We start from the raw sequence: 23,028 nt of genomic DNA, 5'->3' as shown, positions 1-23,028 counted from the left end.
AGGCTGGAAAGGTACTTGGAGGCTTTTCTTCCACCAGAGGGAATAGATTTGACCTGAATCATACACACTCTTGCCTAGTCCCACTTTTGACCAACTGTAAGCATTTAAAGTACAGCTGGTTATGTTTAGGGATGCCATCTGTAGTCATGAAAAAAGTCTTCCCTGATGAAGAGTTAATTGGTCTAAATGTTTCATAAACACGATCTTTATGTCTGAGTACAGTGTGTTTTGTTTTATTTTATTTTGTCTTTCAGTCTATGAAGCAGGGGTTTGAACTCAGATAGAACCATGGTTCCAACTTTAGCTACTCTACTTACTAAGGTGCTTGATTTTAGAAAAGCTTCCACAAAGCTCTACAAATCTTTATGTCTTCATCTCTTGAATGAGGATAATAGTCACTTCAAAACAGTTGTAAAGATTCAATGCAGTAGTGTATAGGGTGTGCCTTCCCCGGTACTTGACATAACCTGAGTTTTCTATAAATGGCATTTCCCTTGATCCTTGCCAACTGACCGGGAGATTGTTATCTCCTGAAGAGTTAGTCCATAAATACAATAGGTATTTCCTTAGCCTGTGGACTGTCCTCCCACAATTCTCATAATTTTTAAGAGCACAACGATTGTAGATCAAACTTTATGGGATATCCATGAATGCCAGTTAGGTGTGACTACACAGAGCTATTCCTCTGCTGTATGAAAGAACCTCCAACAAAACTTTTTAAAAGCCTTTGAATGATTAAAACGTTCTATCATCAGTGTATTTTTGCCCTTCAAGAAAAATCTAAAGCATGGCGGTCAAATTACACTAATCTTTTAACTTTTAATATTAATTTTAGAGTTACAGAAAGTTCCCAAATATCCTTACCCAGCTTCCCCTAATATTAACATTTTACATGACGATGGTACTTTATCAATACTATGAATAGTAAGAAGTTAATATTGGTACAGTATATTTACTTAACCAGATAATTTATATGGATTTCACTAGTTTTTCCAATGATATTCTTTTCCTGTTCCAGGATCCCAAATTGCTTTTAGCTGTTATGTTTCTTAGTCTTCTCTAATCTGTGACACTTCCACATGACCTTGATACTTTAGAAGAATGCAGATCAGTTATTTTGTAGAATGACTCTCAGTCTGGAATTGTATCTTGTTTTCTCATTAAATGAAGCTCAACATTTGTGGCAAGAATACTGCAGAAATGGTGTGTTTCTCATGATCACTTGATGAGGGTAGTGTTGGCTGGGTTTCTCCACTGTAACGTTACAATTTTCCCTGTGTAATTAATAAATATCTTAGGGGGAATGACCTTTAGACTGCTGCTAGAGTATTTTTAGAGTATTTTGTAAAAGTCTGATTAACATGTATTAAAATAGAAGACGACACAAAGAAAGGACTTGCCTGTCATAGCACAATTATTTTCATAGGTATCTAATTTTTGCATTGGTAGGATATGTTTATACTAAAAATTAATATTAACTTTTTATCTTACAATATCATAACAGTTTGGATGTTCAGTTTTTTGTTTTTTTGCGGTACGCGGGCCTCTCACTGTTGCGGCCTCTCCCGCTGCTCCGGACGCGCAGGCTCATCGGCCATGGCTCACGGGCGCAGCCGCTCCGCGGCATGTGGATCCTCCCGGACCGGGGCAAGAACCCGTGTCCCCTGCATCGGCAGGTGGACTCTCAACCACTGCGCCACCAGGGAAGCCCTGGATGTTCAGTTTTGAATGTATCAGCATTTTATTCTAAACAGAATTTAGATACATTTAGCATGCTTTTGAGCTTAACTGTGGATGTACAGGTTGCTGATTAGTGGGTAATCTTTAAAAATACTATTTAGTGCTACACAATTACTATTCAAGCCTCAAAGGAGGCAGAATTTATAACTTACGACATGTAATGATAGTATTATTTTATAGCCTAACATACTCCCCCCAAGTTTTAAAATCTCACAGTTCTAAGGATCGCTGTGTGCATGTATAGGTGTGTGTAGGTGTAAGTGTGTTTGTGTAGCAGTTACCAAGATGAATGTAGTCAGGAAGTGCCCACACGGTGCCCAAAACTACTGTAACTGCATATTTCATTAAAATATTCAACTCTATTTGTGCCACTCAGATTTCCTACCAGAGCTACATTTTTAAAGATCATAACCTCATATACTTTATTAGTAGACTGTTTATAAGTGGGACGGTCCATGTTGAAATACTTATAACAGCAGTTATGTTCACTATGACTGATCCATATATCCTTGGAAGACGCACTTGCTGTTTTATATGTGGCAAACATTTGTTACGTTTGGTGTCACATTATTGATAAATACGCATCTTTTAAAATATCTCTGTAGCCTACTGCCTATTTCCACTCACTACTGTTTTTCTTCAGTCTACCCATGATCGATTTGCTCTTTTGGAATATGAAATAAGTTTTTCTTTTTGTCATTGTTATTGTTCTGTCACTTCCCAAACGGATCCAGCTTCTGCAAAGTATGAGAGAGTCCATCATTGTACATTCAGCTCCAATGCCATACTTCTTTGTTCACAAATCAAAAAGAACTGAACGTTTTCAAATATTCAGACATATAAATTCATTCTTTTTTTCATTTGCATTCACATCTACCCTTCTGGATTCCATCTGGAACCAAAACCAAAAGTGTTGAAAGACCACAACAAAGGCTGCTTTCCTTGGAGTTTCTAGCTCACCGGAAGTGGGAAGCATTAGTCATTTCACAGGCCCCACGTAACTAGATTTTCCAGTCCAAATTCTACAAAGCCTGGAGACTCAGATGTATTTCTAAATTGAGAATACAGGGTGCCTTTCAGAACGGACTCCAGCAAGCAGGATCACACTGGCCCCATCCTAGTTAATTTGGAGACCATCTAGATTAAAAAAGAGAAAACTGCATATTATCAGTTCAGGGATTTGGAATGCATGAGAAGTATAAAGAAGTATTCCAAATGTTGATGTCGTATTTATACGACAAATAAATTTATTTGACTAGAACTAATTCATCTGCTTAGAATTTGTTTCAATTTCCTTTGTTCCTGAGTTCAATTCATAGGGGACTAAAAATTCTTAGGTAGTATAATGTACAGCCACATTTCAGTTGAAATTTTTTTGAGGAAACAAACACATGCAATGGTGTTATATGGTGGTTCATTACTACTTGGATTCTAATGTGTTTTAAATAAGACTATGAACTCCAAACACAGATAGCAACTCAAGCTGCATATACAATTCTGCTCCCCAACACCAAGTTCCATTGTTTTTTAAAAACAATTAAAATTGAAAACTTATTTGTAAACTCTCACTAAAACAGGATAACATCTAGCATTGAAACACATCAATTTTTAAAGCAATATTGTTAGAGATCTCTTCTGCACGAAGTGCAGAATGACTTGGCTAGCTACTTAGTTTCATTAAAATTCAAAATAAAGCAATTGTATAGGTAAACTTAGTTCACTGCAAATATTTTATTAGAAAAAACTAAAGTCAAAATGTCCCCTACTCCTCAGTAAAGATGTTTAATGTTGTACTGTCCTTTAAAAGGGCAGCTGCTTAGTAAAAAATTTTATAAGTTTTATAGAAGGGAATAGAGTTTAGAGATTGATCTGATAAGAATCTTTAAACAGAAAAAAATTAAAGAAGCTTAGTTCATTGCCACAATCCTAAATTTTGTGTCATTAGAATGAGCCAAGGATTAGAATCATGATTCCAAAATAACTTTACTGATCTCTGCTTACTTCCTATCATGGTCTCCAAACACTGCCCACTTGGAACTTGATTGGCCATGTTTTCACTCAGTTCTAGATTGCTTCATGCTCCTCCTTCTACCTGGAATATTTACTCAATTCCCTTGTAGTTATGTTTCCTCTAATAAACTGTAAACTCTGTGAACACAGGACAGTATTAAATGACTTTGCAGGCCCATAGCCCTTCATGGACTTCAGAAGGAACCAAACCTGCCAGTATCTTGATTTGGACTTCCAGCCTCTAGAACTGTGAAACAATAAATTTCTGTTGTTCAAAGCACCTAGCTTGTGCTACTATGTTACAGCAGCTGTAGGAAACTAATATACTTTCAAAGGAACTATCAGTCCTCTTCTGATTTTCTATTCTTTTACTTTACGATTTTAAATATTATTTTCTTTACTTAAATTTGTATTTTTTTAAAAAAGTATGATTCATACCAATGGTAAAAATCTTCAGAAAAAGTTCATTTTTGCTTCTCCATCTCTGGCGTACCATCCTTAATTTCCCAAGAAAGCCACTATTCAGCGTTTCCTGTGCACCATTCCAGAAGTTATCTATGCACAGTCAAGCATGTATAATATCTAGCACTTTATTTACTAAATAAGATCAAGGTGTATATAATGTCCTGCAACTTGCTTTATTGCTCTTAATAATATACCTTATATCTCTCTATATATCTTCACTCTGCCTCCTTCTCTTCTAAGAATTACAGAATGTTCCATTATGTAATGTACAACTTATTTAACCAGTTCCCTGTTGATGGACACTTAAGTAGTGTCAAGTTTTCTATTACACGAAGTGCTCTAGTAAATTTCCTTGCACATGAATTTTTGGAGACTTTACCAAGTATGTCTGTAGGATTAAGTCTTAGCAGTATAATTATATTTGTGAGATATTTCCAAATTGCCTTCTGTAAAGCATATAAATCTCTTTGAATATGAATTTATATGCATTACATTCTTTTTTTAAACATCTTTATTGGAGTATTATTGCTTAACAATGTTGTGTTAGTTTCTGCAGTATAACAAAGTGAATCAGCTATATGTGTACATACATCCCCATATCCCCTCCCTCTTGTGTCTCCCTCCCACCCTCCCTATCCCACCCTTCTAGGTGGTCACAAAGCATCAAGCTGATCTTTCTGTGCTATACAGCTGCTTCCCACTAGCTATCTGTTTTACATTTGGTAGTGTATATATGTCAATGCTACTCTCTCACTTTGTCCCAGCTTACGCTCCCCCCATCTTGTCCTCAAGTCCATTCTCTACGTCTGCGTCTTTATTCCTGCCCTGCCCCTAGGTTCTTCAGAATCTTTTTTTTTTTTTTTTTTAGATTCCATATATATGTGTTAGCATACGGTATTTGTTTTTCTCTTTCTGACTTACTTCACTCTGTATGACAGACTCTAGGTCCACCCACTTCACTACAAATAACTCAATTTCATTTCTTTTTATGGCTGAGTAATATTGCATTGTATATATGTGCCACATCTTCTTTATCCATTCATCTGTCAATGGGCACTTAGGTTTCTTCCATGTCCTGGCTATTGTAAATAGTGCTGCAATGAACATTGTGGTACATGTCTCTTTTTGAATTATGGTTTTCTCAGGGTATATGCCCAGTAGTGGGATTGCTGGGTCATATGGTAGTTCTATTTTTAGTTTTTTAAGGAACCTCCATACTGTTCTCCATAGTGGCTGTATCAATTTACATTCCCACCAACAGTGCAAGAGGGTTCCCTTTTCTCCACACCCTCTCCAGCATTTATTGTTTGTAGATTTTTTGATGATGGCCATTCTGACTGGTGTGAGGTCATGCCTCATTGTAGTTTTGATTTGCATTTCTCTAATGATTAGTGGTGCTGAGCATGCTTTCATGTGTTCGTTAGCGATCTGTATATCTTCTTTGGAGAAATGTCTATTTAGGTCTTCTGCCTATTTTTAGATTGGATTGTTTGTTTTTTTGATATGGAGCTGCATGAGCTCCTTGTATGTTTTGGAGATTAATCCTTTGTCAGTTGCTTCATTTGCAAATATTTCTCCTATTCTGAGTGTTGTCTTTTCATCTTGTTTATGGTTTTCTTTGCTGTGCAAAAGCTTTTAAGTTTCGTTAGGTCCCATTTGTTTATTTTTGTTTTTATTTCCATTTCTCTAGGAGGTGGGTCAAAAAAGATCTTGCTGTGATTTATGTCATAGAGTGTTCTGCCTGTGTTTTCCTCTAAGAGTTTTATAGTGTCTGGCCTTACATTTAGGTCTTTAATCCATTTTGAGTTTAGTTTTGTGTAAGGTGTTAGGGAGTATTCTAATTTCATTCTTTTACATGTAGCTGTCCAGTTTTCCCAGCACCACTTATTGAAGGGGCTGTCTTTTTTCCAGTGTATATTCTTGCCTCCTTTATAAAAAATAAGGTGGCCATATGTGCGTGGGTTTATCTCTGGGCTTTCTATCATGTTCCATTGATCTATATTTCTGTTTTTGTGTCAGTACCATACTGTCTTGGTTACTGTAGCTTTGTAGTATAGTCTGAAGTGAGGGAGCCTGATTCCTCCAGCTCTGTTTTTCTTTCTCAAGAAGGCTTTGGCTTATTCTGGGTCTTTTGTGTTTCCATACAAATTGTAAAATTTTTTGTTCTAGTTCTGTGAAAAATGCCATTGGTAGTTTGATAATGATTGCCTTGAATCTGTAGATTGCTTTGGGTAGTATATTCATGTTCACAATGTTGATTCTTCCAATCCAAGAACATGGTATATCTCTCCATCTGTTTGTATCGTCTTTAATTTCTTTCATCAGTGTCTTATAGTTTTCTGCATATGCATTCTTTTCTTCATGAAAAACATTCAGTTTTAGGATCACTGTGGTATGTAAAAGATGATTTCAGATGGATTATGCTGTAATGATTCATCGCTAATCTATACCTCAGATATTTATTCTGTAAATGGTCATTCTGTGTCTAATACTGCGAATCACACAATAGCTACTATTTTATGGCTGGCTGACTACAATACAAGGAAAGCAGTTGTTAAATTTAGAGGCAATGTGAAGACAGAAAATTATTCATCCTTTTGAAACAAGATAGAAAAATTAGCTCATCAAGAATTTTGTCTCTTATGGGAAAAGGAACATTCTTAATCTGGAAGAGGACTCTGCCTTTCTGCAGGGAGGCAACCGTGCCACTATTGTCAAGTCTGAGCAGTCACTACTGACTTACTAGAAATAGCAGCAGCCCAGGGGAAAGAAATGGGTCCCTCTGGAAAATCTGGGTGCCACTAGGAGTAAATGTATATTTTTAAATTTAGAATGTGGACATTTTTCATTATTTAGTAGAAGAAAGGGAGAACTGTTTGATCTTAAAAGAATGATTCTGTGGCACCAAAAAAGTAGGTGATGTTTAAAATTAAAAAAATTAAAATTAAAAATTAAAAAAGTAGGTGATGTTCAAAATTACCTACTAGATCAAATAGTCCAATTTGATATTGCTCTAAAAACATAGCAAAATCACATAAAAATGAAAAATACTACTAATTCATTTGTGGCCAAATACATCTGTAAAAAACTAAATGGGTTTCCAGAGGAATTGGTAACAAGAACAGTGGTCATGTATTCATGGGTAGGGCAGAGGGTGAAGCCAAGGGCACCTTAATATCTTCTGTTGGTAACTACAGCATTTCATGAAAAGTTAAGCAAATTTTTTTAATTATGTACTAAACGTATATACTCTGCACATGTTTGAACAAGAAAATCCATTAATTATCTCATTGCACTCTGTTGAAAGCTATGACAGTCCATTCAGGAATTTGTGAAGTCTCCAGCAAATGGATACAGTCTAAATGTGGAGATTTCTGGGGTAAATTTTAAGCTTCTCTGCTAAATACTACCTTTTCCATGTACCTAGACTCAGGGGCTCAAAGAGATGACATGTAAGGCCAGAAGAGCTATTATTCATTTTCTTGAATATGCCTGAATATGACTAAATGACTAATCATACCAGTGAAGAAAGAATGAGATATGCTAATGAGTTTTTCCCTTTCAAAAATTGTTTAATTTTTTTATTAGTGGGGTTTATCACTTTTAACATCTAAAGGGATTCTCAAAGTTTCATGTGGCCCAACAATAGGTTTCACAAACTCTTAAAGGAAGAGAGAAGTTTGGCTGCATATTATATTTCCATAGTGGTTTGACCAAGTAAGTGTTTGTTTTTCTTCCAATGCAAGAAGTGTAGAGGCGGGCAGCCCAAAGTCAGCATGCGGCAGCTTTACAGCATCATGGCCATCCTACTTCCTATCTTTCTGCTCATGGTTTCCTCATGATTACAACATGGCTGCACCTCCTTCAGGCTCACATCCACATTCCTAGCAGAACTCGGAAACAGAGTGACAAAGAAAACATGGCATCAGGGAAACAAAATTTTTCCAGAGATCTGTAGCCAATTTCCACTTATATTTCTTTGGCTGGAATTGTGTCACATGGCCATGTTTAGCTACAAAGGAGACTGGGAAATAGAGTTTTATTTGTTTGATTTTTTTGAATGCTAAACACATTGCTCCCTCCAACAAAATGAAGGTCTTTCTACTAGAAAGGAAGAAGAGAGAATGAATATTGTGTAGGCACCTCACATCATCTACTGTGGTATCTTCTCTCTACCCTTCACCATTTTATATTGAGAAAACTAGATCAAGTGACTTACTCAATAGCACACAGCCAGTTCATGGCAAAGCTGGACTAAAATTCATGAGTGCAAGTATCACAGGGCTGACCTGCTGACTGTGGAAGAACAGGTACCCCGTAGGAGCCTCTACTGAGGTAGAGATAGCACCACGCCGGGGCACAATTCAAACGCGAAGACAAGGCCAAGATTCTAAGCCGCCGGAGCGGTCACCCTGTCTGTTTCCCACTTACATTATGCTTTTCTATGTTCTGCATTATGTTTACTCTGTTATAATAGGCTCATATGTGGGATCTTGAGTATTCAGTAAGTGCAAACATCGAACATTTAAAAATATTATTATTCTCTATTGCCAGTCATTTGTTTCAGCACCTTTGAAGTCAGGTCAGAACATGCTTCTATATTATTACAATAAATTTGTTCTAAACTGCACCGAAGAGGATAATTAGAACAAATAAGATGGAGTTCAGTTCAGGATTAAGAAGAAACTTCTGATGATGAACTAGATGATGTTGCTTGAGGTCAAGTATCTGCATTCTAGCAAGGCACTTTGCAGGTTGTAGGTATTAAATCAATACCTTTCCATTTGAAAGCTGTATCCAGAATTGCTCAGGACCACATCCTGGATTATCATTCTTCCTCTGAGTAGGAGTTTGTAGCAGATAACCTTGGAGGTGCATCTCAAGAAATAAATGTCGTGATTTGATTATTAAAATATAGATTGTCAACATAGTTTTTTTAATAATTTTTTTTGCCTAAGATGTCAGATAAACCTTTTTCCCACCTTGTGACCTTTGACATGCAACTCCTTCTTCTTGAAATTCTCATTCCCCCAATTTTTCACATCCTTCAGTTCAGATGTCATTCCTCAGAAAGGCTGCCTGTGGCTAACATACCTGAAATAGCCCACACCCACTCATCAGAGATTGAGTTTGGTTCCCTACAGGATAAGCCATCAGCACACCTAACAATACATCTTTCTAACTGATTGATACAGCCAATAATATGTTCAGCTTCAAAGATACCCACTGGGGCTTTGGCATCTGGGATCTAGACTCTTTCTAATGCCCTCCAGATGAGTATTAGGGCACAATCTCACACACACACACACACACACACACACACACACACACACACACACACACACCACAGAGACCCCAAACAAACAATCATCTCTAGACAAACGTTTATCTAAATCCAGACTTTTAGGAATGTTTCAACATTATTTGCATTGGTAATAAATTGAACGCAACACCTCAGTCTGAAATACCTGAATTTAGATGACTTTGCCACATGTTCACAATGTGCTTCATGTGGAATGTATTATTCTGGAACAAAACGAGGTCTTCAGTTTTTTCTTAATTATATGCCTGGGAAATCTCTCCATCTTCGTTCATTTAGATCTATCTTTATACATGTTCTTTATGCATTGCATGAGGGTTTTTCTGGAGTAGACTTTGAAAAGTCTAACTTTGGGGCTATGGAGTCTGTGAATTTTTAATTTTACTGTAAACTACCTTCCAAAGTAGCTGAACTAATCAGCTACTTTGATAATACTCCTTATCAGCAGTATTTAATGGTAATTATTTCTCCCCACCCTCCCTAACATTTGATATAAAACATTTTTTTTCAATCTGATAGATACATAATGCCATTTTTCTGGCAAAAAAGGTCTAGTCTCCACCTAAAATAAATGGATAGATAGATGGATAGATATCACACATACATTAACATATATCATTCATAGATGTTTATTCAGACTAAATCTTCTCACATCATTATAAACTTTGTTATTTTTAACTGCTTTATAATAATGAACATTTTAATACAAATCACAATTCTAATTTTAATCAGTTTCCTAAACTTCAATTTCAGTCATGAATTAAAAAATGAAAATATGTATACTAAGTCAAGATTTCAAAAAGTCGCACACTACCTCCTTTCCTTTTTTTCCTTAATATCCGGACATGTTGGTATGAGATCTAGGAATCTGAGTTGGTGGTTAGGATGTTTGAAAGTCTGAGGGAAGCTGACCAGAAATTGCTCATTAGAGGCAGAGGTACAGAGCAAACAAGAGGTCAAAACAATTTTCTCTCCATTACTGAGAATTTATGATATAAAAAGGGGGACAACTAACTGTAACATTTTACACATTCAACAAATATTTATCATTATCTACTGTATGCTAGGGACTGGGTGTATGTGGGAGCAAAATAATTATCCGTTCTCATGGAGTATTCAGTCTAGTGGAAAGGCACAAATAACCAATGCAATTACCAAGTGGTGAAGAGCATGAAGGAAACAAATGATGCCTACAGACAGTAACACATAACTGTGCTACCGTTTCAAGAGACCTAAGACACAAAAAGATGCTCTCCGTGCAAAATTAGGAAGAAAGCATTCCTCAGAGTGATTTTAGCATTTTTACCTGGCCTTAGTTGTGGTAGGCTGAGAGAACCCGGTGAAAAGAGTGGCAGTGGAACCAGGTGAGGTGGGATAGAGGGAAACAGGACAGGTACAGATGCCAATAGCTTTGTAGGATAAGCTAAGAGAAAATGAGAGCAGGACAACCTGCTAGAGCAGAGGAGAGATTTCAAAGCCAACGAACTGCCACTCTCCAATGCATGTGGCAGACTATGGAAGGCCTTGCTTAGTACAGAACGTGCCTCCCTAATGAATTTCATTGCAGTGAGCTGTTACATACTTTTATAAATATGTGAAGGTGCTTTAGATAAAATATATGTATTTGATTCCATTTCTAGCATATCACAGATCCTCAATAAATGTGTGTTGAAATGAAATTCATCTGTTAAATTAACATTCTCCCCAAATATTTCCCATTTCTCTTCTCACATTGAGTCTTTTCCCCTTGATATATTGTCCTCTATTATACTATGTTATATTTTTAATGAGTCAACAACACACAGGTATATTTTTAAAGTAAAACTGACATTTATTTCTTTAAAAATTGGCAGAGCAGTAACATGAGTATGAATGCCAAAATAAAGATTAACTTATCATTAGAATTTATTAATATGAATCCCCTAATGGAAGTAGCTATTAATAGCAAAAAACAACTATGGATGAATTAATATCAAGAGAAGGGTAAACAAGAATTGCTCCCTTTTATCCAAAAGTTATTTGGCACAGAAAGTCTTGTTTTGTACATTTTATTACTACAGGTCAGGTTAATTACTATACAGCTAATTTTTATCATTGTGATGCAGGATTGTGGTTTGCTGATTCAACCAGAGGAAACCTGCGGGTTACAGCCCATTTCTTCTGACTACATTGAAGCCATTTCACAGCCGGGACTAAAGACCTGTCCATCTGGGGACACAAAAGGTGACTATTACACTGGATATCATTTCTACTTTTTTTTAAAAAAATCCTTTAATATAGATAAGTAGTAGATGTTTATTTATTAAACTATTCTTGTACAAAAAAATCAAGGTAATATGACACTTTTTCATTAATATGAACTACAGCACATAAAATTAATGTAAATGCATTGTTTTAATATGTGAAATATTTTGATTAATCAAATGCTTTTCTTTTCATCCTCTGCTCTTTGCTTAGTTAATGCATATTCACCTTTAGATTCAGCCAAAAAGTCACTTGTACCGTAATGCCTTCCTTGAGTCTCTGACTTGTTTTCCTTATTACATATTTTCATAGCACCCAGTGTTTTTCTTCCATGGCAATTTCCTCAGTTATTTAAATGATTTAAATGTGTAGTTGACTGTTTGATGTCAGTCTTCCTGGGCTGTCAGCTGCATGAGGGCAGGGCATCTGAGTTGTTCACACTCTACCAATTCACTTAACACTATACTTTCCACAGAGTAGGTACAAAATAAGTTGACCTTGTGAACCCAAAGAACTGGAAAGGATACAAGTTCAGTTTTAAACCATTTCTTTTAGTTAAAAAAAAAAATCTTTGGGAATGGTCACTAACATCTCCCATACATTGAACATGCATAGAGGCAGGAAAATCATGATGTCAAATTCAAATTACAGTGTTCAATCCTGCCTACGCCTAGGGCAGACCTGGAATGAGGCACTTTGGTGCCACTGTCTACTTCCCCTGTTTCTTTCCTTCCCCAGCACTGTTCTTTCAGTGGAGGCTAGTGGAGTTAAGCCAAAGCTGGAACTAAAAATGCCTCCAAGACAGTAAGAGGAGGAAAGAGCATCTTCTCTGCGATTCCTGGTTACTGCTCTGGCCTCCTGACCCCAAGTCTCCCTCCAACTAAAAAGTCTGAGAAAATACTCAGGAGCTTTTCTACCCTTGCCATGAACTTCACACCACAGCTTGAACAGGAAATGAGTTTCACAAGTGGGTGGGACAAATTGCAATTTGGCATGCACTGTTAACAAACGTGGGCATTTCTTGAACATGTGTCCTAAATAATAAATTACAGTCAGTGCATAGGGAGGAATTTACCCATTATGGTGTGTCAGGTGGTATGATTTATGATTCTTGGCTAAATGAGATATATACTCTTACATACAAAGGAGACACCAATGTGTCAAGGTATTTTTTATCAGATGACAATTTATGAGAATCATAAAAACAACTTAATTCTGTTCCTCCTACTGAACCGAGTCAAAAGTTCTTCAACAAAAAGTTGAAGATACATTACTGAGATTCCTCAAGAAGTGGCTTCTTCTGTCCATTAAACTTGCAGTAACTTATGCCAGGCCCTGTTCTGAAGCCTGGTCCTTACAAGAGAGGCTGCCATAAAACAGGGGCCTTGGGACTTCCCTGGTGGCACAGTGGTTAAGAATATGCCTGCCAATGCAGGGGACACGGGTTCAATCCCTGGCCCAGGAAGATCCCACATGCTGTGGAGCAACTAAGCCCGCAAGCCACAGCTACTGAGCCCACGTGCCGCAACTACTGAAGCCTGCGTGCCTAGAGCCCATGCTCTGCAACAAGAGAAGTCACTGCAATGAGAAGCCCGCCCACTGCAACTAAGAGTAGCCCCCACTCGCCACAACTAGAAAGCCCGGGTGCAGCAATGAAGATCCAGTGCAGCCCAAAAATAAATAAAATTAAAAACAAAAAACACAGGGGCCTTCTGGTAACTTGAGTAGTTATGCCTCTTTAAAAAAAAACCACAATATTGACACCCCAGTCAAGTTCATATTCCTTAACCTGACAATAATCTGATCTCTCCCAACTCGTCCTAGCCTCTTTTTCTTCTTTCTTTTTTGCTCTGCATTGGGTCTTCGTTGCTACGCATGGGCTTTCTCTAGTTGCAACGATCAGGGGCTACTCTTTGTTGCGGAGCACACGCTCTAGGCGTGCAGGCTTCAGTACTTGCAGCACATGGGCTCAGTAGTTGCGGCACGGGGGCCCTATAGTGCAGGCTCAGTAGTTGTGGTGCACAGACTTTGTTGCTCCACGGCATGTGGGATCTTCCCGGACCAGGGATCGAACCCATGTCCCCTGCATGGGCAGGTGGATTCATAACCACTGCGCCATGAGGGAAGCCCCATCTTAGCCTCTTGACCTCATTTCATGCTGATAGTCAGCTGCAGGACTCCAGACTACTCCCTAGGAAGTCCTTCTTTACTACCCCACCCCTAGAGTTGCTTCTCTTCTATGCACCCAGAATATCCTGGACATATGTCTACAAACAGCACTCACCTCATTGTATTTCAAGTATCTAATTTACATGTTTCTCTCTCTTCCTCTAATCAGTAGTCTTCAAAGTGGAATACTGCAGCCATGCAAGGGGAGTGAGTAGCACAGAACAATCCACAGGGAAGAAGCCAGTGAAGATGAAAATATATGTACATTTATTTTTATTTAATTATGCTTATTTTATGTTTTATGATGGATATGTATATATGTAATATATACATATAGGAGTAGGTGCACGTGTAGTACAGGGTACGTGTATTAATATGTCAAAGGTGCATCAGCAATAAGTTTGTACTGATGGCTGCACGTAGACCACAAGTGTGTCCAGAGCAAAGATTGTACTTTATTCATCTTTCAGTGTCTGAGATATGATTTTAAAATAGTGACTGAACTAAAACCACGATCCAAGCCCTCCTCTCTTTCACAGAAGACTCTTAGCAGCAGGGCACGATCAGCTAGAGACAACAGCTCCATCCTTGAGGTCCTAGAGACCTAAAGATTCAAGGCAAATGAGTGAGATCAGAGACAGCACTTTGCAAGAATGCACTTTTTTTTTTTTTTTTTTTTTGCTGTCAGAGATGATTTCCTTCCTTGATGGTAGGACTCCCTTCTATTGAAAGAAGTTGTCACATTAGATGACATTGGGAGGACGTTTATTTTAGGACTCTTGCTTTAGCTTATAAGGCCATAGAATGGCTCCAAAATCTTATTTTCACAGCACATTACAGTTATTTGGCAGAACTGAATCCATTTTTTCTCCTTGAAAAATGTTTTTTCAATAACACTAGCTAATATAATTTTGAGTGACTTCTTTTTACTAAGTTGAATTCTAGCCTTTTGAAAATAGTTTAACTATAAGACACAACCTAAGAATAAAATCTTTTGCTCAGTAAAGAAAAAATAATTCTTCTAATTTGCAGAAAGAAGAAATTTATATGATCATTGAGTGAGAATTACATTTAAAGAAAATAATTTAGATTGCATTTTATAATATGTAAACAAAAGCTTTTATCGTATCTTTTTTTTTTTTGCGGTACGCGGGCCTCTCACTGCTGTGGCCTCTCCCGTTGCGGAGCACAGGCTCCGGACGCGCAGGCTCAGCGGTCATGGCCCACGGGCCCAGCCGCTTTGCGGCATGTGGGATCTTCCCAGACCGGGGCACGAACCCGCGTCCCTTGCATCGACAGGCGGACTCTCAATCACTGTGCCACCTGGGAAGCCCTATCGTATCTTTTTTTGGAAGGAAATATAACAACTTACACTTTAGTATTTCTAATATTGAAAATATAAATGTATTTTTTCTTCTTAAGTAAAAACTGCCTTATTTTATAGCATTATAGAGTCAGGAATTAGTGCTGTCATTTATATGATTTTACATCTCACCATGGCCCTAAATCACAAAGTCGAACTTCTTTTCTCCATTATATCACCCAATCCAATTCACTTAAATGGCTGAAATTTAACTTGCGTTAAATATAAAGCTATACTGATAAATTAAATAACTTCTCCCGAAAGGCAATTTCATTCGTCAGAATGTTATTCCCTAAGACATATGTCATATCTTATTTCAGAAATCACAGCTTTGATTCATTCATTGTTTAAATATATAACACAGAATTTATGTCCTTCTTCTTGACAATTTTTGTTGAGCTGGAATCATTTAAAATGTCAAGAAAGCCCAGTTCTGCAGATGTTATACAGATGTCTATTTCAAATAGTATTACTAACTCACAATAAAAAAAGCATTATCAAGTGATACAAAAATGCAAAGAGTTATGACTATAAATATATAGTAGTATGAGCCATTGGAGCTAAGTTTTCAGAGACCCAATCAGGCATCTTTTTTTATGCGCATGTGATTTTATGCCCACAAACTAATACATATTTGTATCTTTGTGCATGCAACTGGTCACTTGTTTCTTCAGCCTTAGCAGCAAATGGCCAAAGATCTTGGTTTGTGCAAAACTAGCTGTCAATGAGTTTGGGAGTCGGGTGAGGAGACAGTATTTGGGGAGGGGATACACACGCTGTTAGATACTCAAGGATCTGAGGAAAACTGAGCCCTTCAAAGTATTATTAAATAATATCTCATTTTCAGAAACACATTTATGTCCCCAACATACCACCGTCTTATGAAAAAAACATAGTCTCTGAGGACATGAACCCACTGAATAAATCCAGCTTATAAAAATACATTTATTGCGACAACCTGTTTGTGGTTTTCTTCTATAAGTGCTACCAGAGAGACTGCTGAGCCATATTGCATTTTCAACTGTTGATTATGTGCTGACCTAACCTAACGTGATAAAAGGATCAGCACACTGGAGACTCTAAGACCTCGATTTTGGTCCACCCTGTTGTTGGCATGATCCCACTTCTGTCATTTAACATCTTGGGCCTCAGTTATCCTCACTATAAAATAAGAGGATGGAAAAGAGGAGATCCCAGTCCCCTTCCAACTGTATCCACAACCCACAAAATGTCTATGAAAAAAAAAGACTATTTCAGAAGGAGGTTTTCTTGAGGAATTCATCGACAAAGGATAAATGTAAAGGCCGTGTCTAAATCGAATAGTATTAGGAACCAAACAAAGATGTGAAAGATGTGGATTACTGGTGACAAACCCTGTATGCCAGGGCAAAATTAGAATTAGAAAGCAAGATATATTCTGAATGAAAACCGCAGAAGAATTATAAAAGAGAATCGGATGGAGAAACAAACACTTTTGAGAACGGTCTTCATTTTGCCATTCAAACCTCAGCACCGCTCCCAAATGTTCAGTGTTGTATCTTTAAGTATTACTGCTATTCTCTCCATCTACAAACTTGGAAACACCTTTCACCGAGCAGACCTTCTTTTTCTCTCCAGTATATACGGTCTGTCGTGGAGAGCAGTCACTTCTTCAGTCTCACTCCTGTCAGGTCTGTCTCCACGTAAAACCATCCATTCCACCTCTCCGCATCTTATCTATTCACAAATCCCTCTTCACATCTTATCTGCTCCACGGAACCTGCCAGACAGCTCTGACCCCCATGGTGCTGTCTTTATTCTGATGTGCCGTGGCTTGCTTAGGGTGAAGTTGGGTGGGGACGGTAAAGTATATTCATCAGTTTCTAATATAAGGGCACTGTGGCCGATGCGCTACATATTTTTCTTAAAGAGAAGTAAATGTAATCATGAAAAGATTAAGTAATTTGTCCAAGGTAAACAGTGGTTCTCAACCTTGACTGCATATTGGAATCACTTGAAAAACATTAAAAAAAAGACTGATACCTGAGTTCCATATCCAGTGGTTCTGAGGTAATCAGTCTAGGGTACGACCTGGGCATGAGGATTTTAAAAACCTTTCCAGGTGACTTTAATGTACTGAGTTGAGGTCCACAGAGCTACCTGGAAGGAGAGCCCAGGTGTGTGTGTCTCCAAAGCCCAGGCTCTTTGAGTACCACACTGATATTTTTTCTTAAGTATGAATTACCTATTATTAAGCTTTTTACATGTATAAATTGTACCCTTCTCACCTGATTATAATTTTTGAGGTTTCACATTATAATCAACAGCATGGACTCTGGAGCTGACTCTTCAGCTCTGGTCCTGGGTCTACCACCTCCTAGCTGGAATATATTGGACAAGTAACTTAACCTTTCTGAGTCCCAGTTAAGTCATTAGCACAATGTGGGTGATAAGAGGGTGTCTCTGAGTTTAAATAAGTTAATATATTAAAGTGCTCAGAACATCCCTGACATCTGAGAGGTGCTATAACAATGTTAACTATTTCTTTCTTAGTTATTACCTTATTTTAACAACAAGAGTGCCTAATACCTAACAGGGTACATACTTCAACACTGTATTGAATGAAAATCCTCCTAGATGGAGAGTGATATGTATGTAGAGAAATGGAAGGTCATTCACCGGACCTGAAATTGTGGAGATAGTATATTTAATGGGTAGATATTGAATAAGGCAGTTTTCTGGAATTCACATTAAGTTTAAAAATCAAAGCAAAGAAAAAATTGTATGGTAAGAGGAATAAACAAGTCCACATTACTTTTGGACTGTCCAGTAGCTCAGCTCTCTGCTCCTGTTGGCAATCCTCCATTAAAGCAATTCTGCTGTGTGTATTCATCTCTTCCTGGAAGTCATACTCTTCTTGTCTCCTTTCCTTTCTGTTTCCTTCTGTTTCTCCCAGTTTCTCTCTCTTAATATACCCATGCTTTTTTTTTTTTTTGATTGGTGTATAGTTGCTTTACAATGGTGTGTTAGTTTCTGCTGTACAACGAAGTGAATCAGCTATACGTGTACATATATCCCCTCCCTCTTGGACCTCCCACACCCCCTCCATCCCACCCGTCTAGGTCACCACAGAGCACCAAGCTGAGCTCCCTGTGCTATATAGCAGGTTCCCACTAGCTATCTATTTTACACATGGTAGTGTATTTATGTCCATCCCAATCTCCCAATTCATCCCACCCCCCCTTCCCCCCACCATGTCCACACGTCCGTTCTCTAAGAAGTCTGCATCTCTATTCCTGCCCTGCCAATAGGTTCATCTGTACCATTTTTCTAGATTCCACATATTTGCGTTAATATACGATATCTGTTTTTCTCTTTCTGACTTACTTCTAGGTATGACAGACTCTAGGTCCATCCATGTCTCTATGAATGACCCAATTTCATTCCTTTTCATGGCTGTTCTGTGATCAACCAGTAAGAGCTATAAACTAGATCTCTCTCCATATTTTGTTATTTGTAACTATTTCCACACACACAAACCCTCACATACACAATTCTGACATCCCCGAGTAATGAAATTTAAAATGAAGCCTATTAATCCCCTGAAAGTAGAAATTCTTCCTGCTAAAATTAGTGTCGCATCAGATACTTTTGTTAGCAGAACCATAAATCAAAGCCAGAGTGGATAAACTTGTTTAAAACTTTCCTTTCTAACTCAAAAACTATCGGGGAATATTTAGCTCCTCAATATATTTTTCAAAACAAAGGTTTTTCTTTTCTTTATTTATTTATTTGGCTGTGTTGGGTCTTCGTTGCTGCGTGTGGCAAGCGGGGGCTACTCTTCGTTGCGGTGCGCGGGCTTCTCATTATGGTGGCTTCTCTTCTTGCGAAGCACGTGTTCAAGGCGCTCAGGCTTCAGTAGTTGTTGCACGTGGGCTCAGTAGTTGTGGCTGTGAGCTCTAGAGTGCAGGGTCAGTAGTTGTGGCACACAGGCTTCGTTGCTCCGCGGCATGTGGAATTTTCCTGGACCAGGGCTTGAACCCGTGTCCCCTGCGTTGGCAGGTGGATTCTTAACCACTGCGCCACCAGGGAAGTCCCATAGCTCCTCGATATTTTGAAGAGAAGCATGAAGCAGTAACATAAGCAAGACCTTTTGGGTGGAACAGATGATTGTTGAAGACATAAAGGTATTCTCCACAAAGGGCACAAATAACTGCTCCATGTTTAACATGCTGGTTCACACTCCGTTCCTGAAAAGATAAACAAGGAAAAAACAAAAATCAAAAGTCATTTCAGGGCTTCCCTGGTGGCGCAGTGGTTGAGAGTCCACCTGCCGATGCAGGGGACACGGGTTCGTGCCCCGGTCCGGGAAGATCCCACATGCCGCGGAGCGGCTGGGCCCGTGAGCCATGGCCGCTGAGCCTGCGCGTCCGGAGCCTGTGCTCCGCAGCGGGAGAGGCCACAACAGTGAGAGGCCTGCGTACTGCAAAAAAAAAAAAAAAAAGTCATTTCATGATATTTTTCTAATAAATTATTAATGTGTCCACTCACACTAAAAGCTGCAGTGTTTTGAATGCATGTTACTTTATCGGTAAAATAAGAAAGATCTTAAATGCAGCTTTTTGACAATATTCATTTATCTTATAAACATTTACTAGAGCTTGTGCCCTACTTTGTGCCTGAAATCAGCTGCTAACAAAGGTGAATATGATGTGGTAACTGTGCTGAGTCCTTTAAGTACATTATCCCATTAAATCCTCATACCAATCATGTGAGAACAGTACACACCTCATCTAACAGATGAAAAAATTAAGGTGACAGAGCTAGAAGGAGGTGAAGAGATTCACAGCAAAAAGGCCACCGATCAAATTAAGGAGCGATCACTATTCTTCAAAACAATAAATTATCAGAATATTAAAGTAATTGTCTTATCGTATCTTGAATCTCTGGAGAGCAGAGAATGTAACTATTATTGGATTGGTAACCTAAGCATGTGTTAGGCTAGGAAATATGTGTGGCCAACCACCTCAGTATCAGTGGTTCCCTATATACTTTGGTCCTATTAAGTGCCTCGTGTACTGTTTGAAAATAAATAATAATTGAGTAGTACCCAATCACTTTAATTTTTTTTTAAGTATGTGTTTTTACGGAACAGAATTCATACTTGACTTCAGCATGAACTGTGTTATTTCAAAACATTACTACTTTAGGGTTTCCCTGGTGGCGCAGTGGTTGAGAGCCCCCCTACCGATGCAGGGGACACAGGTTCGTGTCCCGGTCCGGGAAGATCTCACATGCCACAGAGCGGCTGGGCCCGTGAGCCATGGCCGCTGAGCCTGTGCATCCGGAGCCTGTGCTCCTTAGCGGGAGAGGCCACAACGGTGAGAGGCCCGCGTATCACAAAAAAAAAAAAAAAAAAATTACTACTTGAGATTCTGTTTGGTCGGCAGGAGGCCATGCACTGCTCCACTGGGTTTATGTAAGAGTGGTCTGCTCTGTGATTTCTGTAATGGTGTGCCATTGCTGAATTCTAGACTTACTTGCAAACTGTAATTTCACCCATAGAAACTGAACCAAAGAAGCTTTGCTGTCTCTTCCAGGCCAGTGGATCGTGCCTTGCCTTAGCTGTTCAGACAACAGGACCTGTGACTGGAGAGAAATCACTTGGCAGCCTCACAACTGTCACTATGGTGTCCTAACTAAGCCTCAGCTCCAGCAGTGCCTGGGAGGAAGGAAGGTAGGCTCTGGATCAGTGGGGGAGACCTTTCATTTACACCACCCACAGCACCAAAACTGTACTTACTAGACCAATTCCTTCTCCCTCACTCTGCAGAGGACAGCTAACTGAACGCAGTTTGGCTTTTTGAATGAATGCATTATCATAGAAGAGCCTGAACAATTTTTGTTCACAATGCTCAGTTATTTCCAAATAAGTCTACTTGACAGACTGAGGCTCTAAAAATCATGTCCTGTGCTGACCCAGTTCCATGCTGGGCCAGGGTTTTCTCAGCCCACATGGGTAAGAGCTGGCCATGTCAACTGACAGTTGGCGATTCAGAGCATCTGGCCTTGCCAACTGCAGCTCTCGCAAGGCACTGCAGTTAAAACAGCCATCTGTGGCTGGCACAGGCGGTAGAATGTTCCTGCATGTAAGACTTCTGCTCCAGCTTACCCCGTGCATAGCATGGTTTTTACACACTAACCTTCCTGATCTTCTCTCACGTTCCCGGGCAGGTCTCGCATGGACCTCGCTAGGCTGCTTTTCCTTTAGTGTGGCTTCTAAGCTGATTTCTTGGACGTGCAGTGTCTCCTTGCTAGGCGTGCTCTGACTAGGTAGATTCCAGCAGAGCTCTCGGACGTGCGAACTGGGCACATAGACTGAGATGCTTGACTAACATGAAGTAAGTAATCCTTCTGCAGACTTTCAAAGTACCTTTCATTAGATGGACATTTCCTTACAAACTGTTTGCAAGCTCTCAAGCACGGGCAAGACTGATTTCAAAACCTGATTGTTTTAAGAAGCTCTATGATTCATAAAGTGCAGTGGAGTAAATATATGTCCGTTTTTCAGATTAGGCCTATGTTCAGATTTTCTACCAGCAAATGGTTTAAAGAAGAATGACAGGTGGGAGAAGCAAGGCAGGGGAATGGACCTCTTCTTCATGGAGATTCTAATATAAATGCCCCAAAGTTCGTGACTGAGAGGATATCTAAAGATAAAGCAGCAGTATTAGTTAGTTTCAAAAAAGGGAAGGGAAGAAAAGAAATGTCAGAAACTTCTGTTGCTGCATTATTAAGTGAGCATTGATTCTGTGCAAAGAACCGTGCTACTGCCTTGTGCACACCTTAAATGCTATCAGACTTTGAGCTTTAGGAGGGCAGCCAGTGTGTTTGATTCGCTACCATAATCTTGCTTGGCACAGCGTTCGTAACATAATAGTCACTTAATAAATATTTGTTGAGTAAATGAATAAGTTAAAATTTTATTTATTCCTATTCACAAGTCTGTAAGGTAGATATTTTTAGATCCGTTTTCTACTTAAGAATGTTAAAGTTCAGAGAGATTGAGTAATTCACCTGTGATCCCACATGTATGTAAGTGGCCACTACTCAGGCAGTTTGAACCACCAATTTGGACAACCCAACCTCCATATCCTAGAAATGTAGGACTGGAAACAATGAAAATAGTCCTTGTCATAAGTCAGACTTCTCCAAACTCTTTCAGAATCTCGTTCTGACCTCAGGAAGATTCCGAGATGTCATCGTCTATTAACCTGAAAGTCAGTAGATGTTCAAGTTCGTCACTAAAGTCCATGGCTTTGGACAGGACACATTGTTTCTCAGGCTCATTTTCTTCATCTGTAAAAGAAGAATAAGTCTATATGGTCTAATCCCATGCTGTAGATTAATCAACTTTGTAGAAAGCTAAATGCCTTCCCTGTCAGTCTTAAAATACCATAGCCTGAGTGACTTAAACAGATATTTATTTCTCAAAAGTTCTGGAGGCTGAGAAGTCCAAGATCAGGGTGCCAGCACAGTTGGGTTCTGGTGAGAGGCCGCTTCCTGGCTTCTGTTGGCTGCCTTTTTGCTGTGTCCTCATAAGGTAGAGAGACAGAGACAGAGAGACCGCTAATGTCTTCCTCTTCTTATAAAGACACTAATCCCATTATGGGGCCAACACCCTCATGACCTCATCTAGACCTGATTACCTTCTAAAGCTCCACCTCCCAATACCATC

At 38.8% G+C, this 23,028-nt stretch overlaps 1 protein-coding gene across 1 annotated transcript in view; it reads left to right on the top strand.

The window, feature by feature from the left end:
• The window catches only part of CPED1 (cadherin like and PC-esterase domain containing 1), a 303,302-nt gene that overhangs the window by 243,264 nt on the left and 37,010 nt on the right, over positions 1 to 23,028 (top strand). Inside the window, exons 16-17 of the mRNA XM_082661907.1 lie at positions 11,641 to 11,758; positions 20,891 to 21,027. Coding sequence (XP_082518033.1) covers positions 11,641 to 11,758; positions 20,891 to 21,027 — 255 coding nt within the window. The remainder of the gene's footprint in view (positions 1 to 11,640; positions 11,759 to 20,890; positions 21,028 to 23,028) is intronic.

The sequence above is a fragment of the Grampus griseus genome (assembly GCF_964374135.1).
Source record: "Grampus griseus genome assembly, chromosome: 9".
NCBI classification, from domain to species: domain Eukaryota; kingdom Metazoa; phylum Chordata; class Mammalia; order Artiodactyla; family Delphinidae; genus Grampus; species Grampus griseus.
This window is presented reverse-complemented; position numbering and strand designations above follow the sequence as displayed.